Raw genomic sequence first — 6,314 nt, 5'->3', positions numbered from 1 at the left:
CCTTGCACCAAGCTTCTCCTCCTTGAATGAGCTTCAAACACACACCAAAACACATTCAATTGACTCACAACACTCTTGGAGGCTCTAGGGTTTCGAGATTAAGGTTAGGGGTTATGGAGGCTAGAAATGAGGCCAACACCTGGATCTTAAGGTGTTTAAAAAGGGTCCCCAAAAACTAGGGTTTCTCGAACAACGCTCAAATCGTCGAGTTGGCTCATTAATCTCATGACCAAAACAACCTCTACTCGCCCTAGACTCCTTAACTTGTCGAGTAGACCCCTTAAATCCTCGCGATTCATCATCTTCAACTCACCGAGTTGGCTCCTCCAACTCCCCAAGTTCGACTTGAAATTAGCAATATTGAGACAATTAACCTTCTAGATTTCGGGTGTTATAACTCTCCCCCACTTAAATTAGATTTCCTCCTTGAAATCACTCCTATTCACTACTAGAAAAAAAATCCTTTAATGACGCGCAAACAATGACACTCGCTGATTGAGGACGCGCATTTGTGCGAGCCCTAAAAATAATGTCATCTCTCTTAAAATTTAAAGGATTTTTGACATGCATTTTCACGTACCCTGAAATTAGTGTCTAAAAATGACACAGAGGGCACCTATAATAAAATGTGCGTCGTCTAAGACTGTCGCTTTATAAATTTTAATAGCACGCACGCGTTCTATCCCGAGGGAAAAATGAAATCCCAAAAACTTAAAAACCCCGCCTTCCTCTTTGTAATAGCTAGGACTTTTTGTCAAAAAACTGCCCCGACCCCGACCCGTTCCTCTACTTCTTGTTCTGTCTTCAATTTCCCTTTCTCTCTTTCTCACTTCGACAAAACCCTTTCTCTTCTTCTCAGTTCTCGACGTCGACAACTTCTCCCACCTCCGACATTTCTCTCGGTGCCGACGCCTCCCACCTTTGACCTCCGTCCAACCCCGCCTCGCCGTCTAGCGCTTTCCAGCGACAGCCAGCCGGTGGATCCCCTCCTTTCCGATGCTTTCCAGCGACACCCAGCCGGTGGAGTCCCTCTTCTCCTACAGAGAGCGACACCTCCGGTGTCTAGTTTCATGTGGAGACTGCGACTATCACCAAGAGACTTCGTTGTTCCCTTATCCAACACTTTCACCATATCTTTTGGAGATGTAAAACCTAAAAACGAGATGCTCCAGATTCACTACTAGAAAACTAGTGCAATAGCTACAGCACAATCCGTAGCTATTCTGTAGCTATAAACGGATAGCTACGGAATTGCTACGGAAAAATGTCTGTAGCATAATTGCCCGTGGGAAAATTATAGCTACGAATTAGCTACGGAATTTTCCGTAGCTACCATAGCTACGGAATAGCTACGGAACTAAATAACTACGGATTTCCTACGGAATAGCTACGGAATTAAATAGCTACAAAATAGCTACGGATCAAAATAGCTACGGAACTAAATAGCTACGGAAATCCGTAGCCATTCCGTAGCTAATTTCGTTTTATTTATTAAAAAAAATTAAAAAATTAAAAACTTCCAATTTTTTATTAAATACCATATTCAATTCAAATTTGTCCCAAATACCATATAAAATACACCAAAAATATGAAAAATAGCAACAACGAATGTAATCAAGATCATTGTATATAGCTGATGATCACAGGCTCCAACCTAGAATAAAGCAATTGTAATTATTAAAAATAATAACAAGAAGAAGATACTTAAATGTTAATAAAGGTAAAAACTGCACACATTTGTATTAAACAACATTGAATAGATAACTTACATCATGGGAGGATGTCAAAAGGGCTAAGTGTGTAAAGAGCACCAAGAAACACCTGCAAACAAGTAATAAGATTCAGTAATTCCTTCAAAACTTAGCACCTAAATGCATGTAATCATAATAAACAAGTAAATGAAAGAATGTTGCTATTTCTTAACTGCAACTAAAGCAATCTTCTAAGATAAGCAACAGGTCTATCAGGATCCACCATTGCTTGAAGCAATCTCTTGACAAATAAAGGCAACTAAAGCACTTGCTGTCACAAGAAACTCACAATCATCAAATTTCTTTAGAATTGCTTCAAGAAGAAAAAACTTAGGGAAAAGACAAAACTACCCCCTTCAATGTCTGGTGCCAACAGTCAAGTAACCTACCAGAATGAAACTGCAAGCACCACCAGCAAAAAGGCAATTTGTACTGCCTAACATTCTTGATAACATCATGGATCCCTGCATCCTGCTGTTGGGATAATGTTGCTTCCAGGGTCAATTTGATAATTGGACAGGAGCACATAGGTCACTTGCAAGGCTGAAATGCAGCAACGTGTTTCCAATACTCCATGATACAACCACCTGTAGAAGGGTAAGATATGATCCATAATTGCTTAATTTGAAACACACTTATAATGTATAACTAATGAAAGACTCGATAGATGTTTCAACACCATTTTTAGTTAAACTGATCATGGAAGCAACTACACCAAATGCCTGTTATAAACCATGTTAACAAAAAAACATGAAAATAGATTTAAGGAAAAATTAGAACATACCTGTGAGTCTCGACACACGGAGAATAAACGAAGTTGATCGGTGGTGGATTCTCCGGTGGCGACTACTCCCTCGGACGACGGCGACTGGCGTTTATTCGCTCTTGAAGTAACAAGTACCTCCCTTACCCTGAATCTGGAAATCGCTATTTTTCTGATAGCTCGTTTTTTGTTGAATTCATTTGTGACTTGGAGAACTTGTGACTTGAATTCGAAGAACGATTTTAAGTTGTTTTGAGTTTGCTTTCTGTTGTTTAAGATCAAATGTACAGTTAGATGCTGAAACTCTCAATTTCGACTTAGAGCCCTATTTTAAAGTCGTGAATTGTGGTATAATTATGAAATTGAAGTTGCGAGTTACGATTAGGGTTCGCTAGCCACATTAAACTTTATGATAAGTATTTCAACTAGAATAATTGGGGAATAATTTGTAAGATGAATTCGATTGAGTCGAATGATTAAAATATATATTACAGAAAAAATGAATCTTACCGATTGAGCAGGTTTGGGCGGCGATTGAGCATGGTTAGCCGTCGATTGAGCAGGTTTGAACCTTTGACTGAGCCTACTGACTAAACAAAATGATGACAGGAGCGATTGAAGCTTCGATTGAACAGAACGATTGAAGCCTGCTATGGTATTTATGGTTAATTGGTAACGGCATAAGGGGAGCGATTCAAGCGGTGCTGGCGGAGGGGTAGGGCTGAAGAACAACGGCAGTGGCGGAAGGTTGTGTCGCTGGCGGTACCGGTGGACGCAAAACAGAACGCCGATCATGAAGATGAGCAGAGGTCTTTGGAGGTCGATGTGAGATACGCTCCAGCTTCAAACCCTAGAATGGAGTGGAAGGAAGAAAACGAGAAGGTGTGGGAGATGGGAGGCGCGACGTAATTAAGCGGAAGTGCAAAACCTAGCCGAATATTTGAGAGAGCGAAGCGGGAAGCGGGAACAAAAAAAAGGAAGTGGGAGCAAAAAAAGGGAACAAAAAAAAGGAAGCGGGAGCAAAAAAAAAACAAAACGGGTGAGGATCGAACTCGGGACACGGACTTAAGTATCGAGCAATAGATTGAGTATCAAACCATTCGGCCGGGCATGCCGCATCCGATTTTAAGAGCTCCATAAAATCATTTATACAATACTAATCTCCTTTCATTTCCTTTATTATCATTATTATTATTATTGTTATTTTCCTTATTATTATTATTATTTTCAAAATTATTATTATTATTATTATTTTCATAACTACTATTATTATTATTATTATTATTATTATTTTCATTATTATTATTATTATTATTATTTTCATAATTACTATTACTATTATTATTATTATTATTATAAACATACTGTAACATCCCTAATTTCGAGACCAAAATTTCATATTTGATTGAGCAATTCATAAAACAAATTATAGAAAACATCTTCAAGTTCCCCCATCATACCACACACCATATAATAAACATACTACCAGGCAGTTCTGGGGTGCCTGATCTACCCATGTCAATCAATTATGGGGTGCTCGACCTACCCTGTCGGTTTATCTCAACCAAACTTGGGGACTAGTCCCCTAACTACCACATGATTCACAAGTTCATTGTTCTAGTTTTGAATGCCGTTTCTACGTGTTGATTTCTTAATTGATTGGTAAAACTGTTTTCCATGTTAAAAGCATGCTGAAAATATAATTATCTTAAACAAAATAATATATTTTGAGCACAAGTTTCCTTGTACTTTTGCTGAGTGAGGGTGATGGTGGTGATGATGATGGTGGTGTGATGGTGATGGTGATGGTGGTGATGGTGATGGTGATGATGATGATGATGATGGTGATGGTGATGGTGGTGATGGTGATGGTGATGGTGATGATGGTGGTGGTGATGGTGATGGTGATGGTGATGATGGTGGTGGTGATGGTGATGGTGATGGTGATGGTGATGGTGTGATGATGATGATGATGGTGGTGGTTGTGGTGGTAGTGATAGTGATGGTGATGGTGATGATGATGATGGTGGTGGTGGTGGTGGTGGTGATGGTGATGGTGATGGTGATGGTGATGGTGATGGTGTGATGATGATGGTGGTGGTGATGGTGATGGTCATGGTGATGGTGATGGTGATGATGGTGATGGTGGTGGTGGTGGTGGTGATGGTGATGGTGATGGTGATGGTGATGGTGATGATGGTGGTGGTGGTGGTGGTGGTGATGGTGATGGTGTGATGATGATGGTGGTGGTGATGGTGATAGTGATAGTGATGGTGATGGTGTGATGATGATGATGATGGCGGTGGTAATGGTAGTGGTGATGGTGATGGTGTGATGATGATGATGATGATGGTGGTGGTGATGGTGGTGGTAGTGGTGATGGTGGTGGTGGTGATGGTGATGGTGATGGTGATGGTGATGGTGGTGGTGGTGGTGGTGATGGTGATGACTTAGATGGTGATGGTGATGGTGATGGTGATGGTGGTGGTGGTGGTGGTGATGGTGGTGGTGATGGTGATGGTGATGGTGATGATGGTGATGGTGATGGTGATGGTAATGGTGATGACAGTGATGGTGATGGTGATGACGGTGGTGGTGGTTTTGGTGATGATGATGATCATCATGATGATCATGATGGTGGTGGTGATGGTGATGATGATGATGATGATGATGATGATGGTGGTGGTGGTGATGGTGATGATGGTGATGATGATGATGATGATGTTGATGATGATGATGATGATGTATATGAGTTTGTGAGATGTATGTGAACGTATTCATAAGCATTATAGTGTTAAACCACTAAATGAACAATGGATCTCGTATGTATACACGACTTTATAAATGATATTAATAGCTATAAATTGGTGAAAATATAGATAATCATGTATAATAGAGGTATGAAAAAAACGGAGCGAAAAAAACGACGTTTGGTGCCCGAAAAATCAAAAATAAGAAAAATCCGTAGCAAATCCGTAGCTAATTAGCTACGGAATTCTAACGGAAAGCATATTCCGTAGCTAATCCGTAGGTAATTACCTATAGATTAGCTACGGAATATGCTTTCCGTTAGAATTCCTTAGCTAATTAGCTACGGATTTGCTTCAGATTTTTTTTTATTTTTGTTTTTTCGAGCACCAGACGTCGTTTTTTTCGCTCCGTTTTTTTCACACCTCTATTAAACATGATTATCTATATTTTCACCAATTTATAGCTATTAATATCATTTATAAAGTCGTGTGCACATACGAGATCCATTGCTCGTTTAGTGGTTTAACACTATAATGTTTATGAATACGTTCACATACATCTCACAAACACATATACATACACATATACACATACACATATACCACAACTCATTATTGTATATAAATATACATATACAAACATAATCTATTAGAAGTTGGTGAAAAGTATAAACATTACAATGTTAAACTATGAAACGAGTATTTGATCCCGAACGGGCACACGACTTTATGAACGATATTAATAGTTATAGGTTGGTGAAAAATATAAGTAGAGGTGTGAAAAAAATGAAGCGAAAAAAACGACGTTTGGTGCCCGAAAAATCAAAAATAAGAAAAATCCGTAGCTAATCTGTAGCTACTTAGCTACGGATTAGCTACGAAATTCTAACGGAAAGCATACTCCATAGCTAATCCGTAGGTAAATAGTATATGTAGGTATCTCGTAGCCATTCCGTAGCTAATTAGCTACAGAATAGCTACGGATTAGCATCGGTAGCTATTTCGTAGCTAATTAGCTACGGAATGGCTACGGACTGATGTCCGTAGCTA

General features: G+C 39.4%; 1 protein-coding gene across 1 annotated transcript; it reads right to left on the bottom strand.

The window, feature by feature from the left end:
* Nucleotides 1-1,501: 1,501 nt before the first annotated feature.
* Nucleotides 1,502-3,526, bottom strand: LOC145087860 (uncharacterized). The gene is made up of 6 exons (XM_079025953.1): nt 3,025-3,526; nt 2,536-2,779; nt 2,141-2,338; nt 1,925-2,022; nt 1,770-1,821; nt 1,502-1,654 (listed from the first exon to the last, which is right to left on the bottom strand). Exons 1-3 carry the CDS (start codon nt 3,054-3,056, stop codon nt 2,252-2,254), a joined length of 363 nt encoding a protein of 120 aa, XP_078882079.1. The 5' UTR covers nt 3,057-3,526; the 3' UTR covers nt 1,502-1,654; nt 1,770-1,821; nt 1,925-2,022; nt 2,141-2,251.
* Between the last annotated feature and the right edge of the window lie 2,788 nt (nt 3,527-6,314).

This window comes from Lactuca serriola, chromosome 2 (genome assembly GCF_051521515.1).
Source record: "Lactuca serriola cultivar US96UC23 chromosome 2, Lser_US96UC23_V15, whole genome shotgun sequence".
In the NCBI taxonomy this organism is placed as follows: Eukaryota; Viridiplantae; Streptophyta; class Magnoliopsida; order Asterales; family Asteraceae; genus Lactuca; species Lactuca serriola.
This window is presented reverse-complemented; position numbering and strand designations above follow the sequence as displayed.

Bases quoted from the DNA above. Each gene is read 5' to 3' on its own strand.
- LOC145087860 (XM_079025953.1), bottom strand. From the start codon at position 3,056: ATGCTCAATCGCCGCCCAAACCTGCTCAATCG. The intron at 2,780-3,024 runs GTAAGATTCATT...CTTAAACAACAG, and splicing joins CGCCCAAACCTGCTCAATCG to AAAGCAAACTCAAAACAACT. The intron at 2,339-2,535 runs GTATGTTCTAAT...ACCCTTCTACAG, and splicing joins CCGTGTGTCGAGACTCACAG to GTGGTTGTATCATGGAGTAT.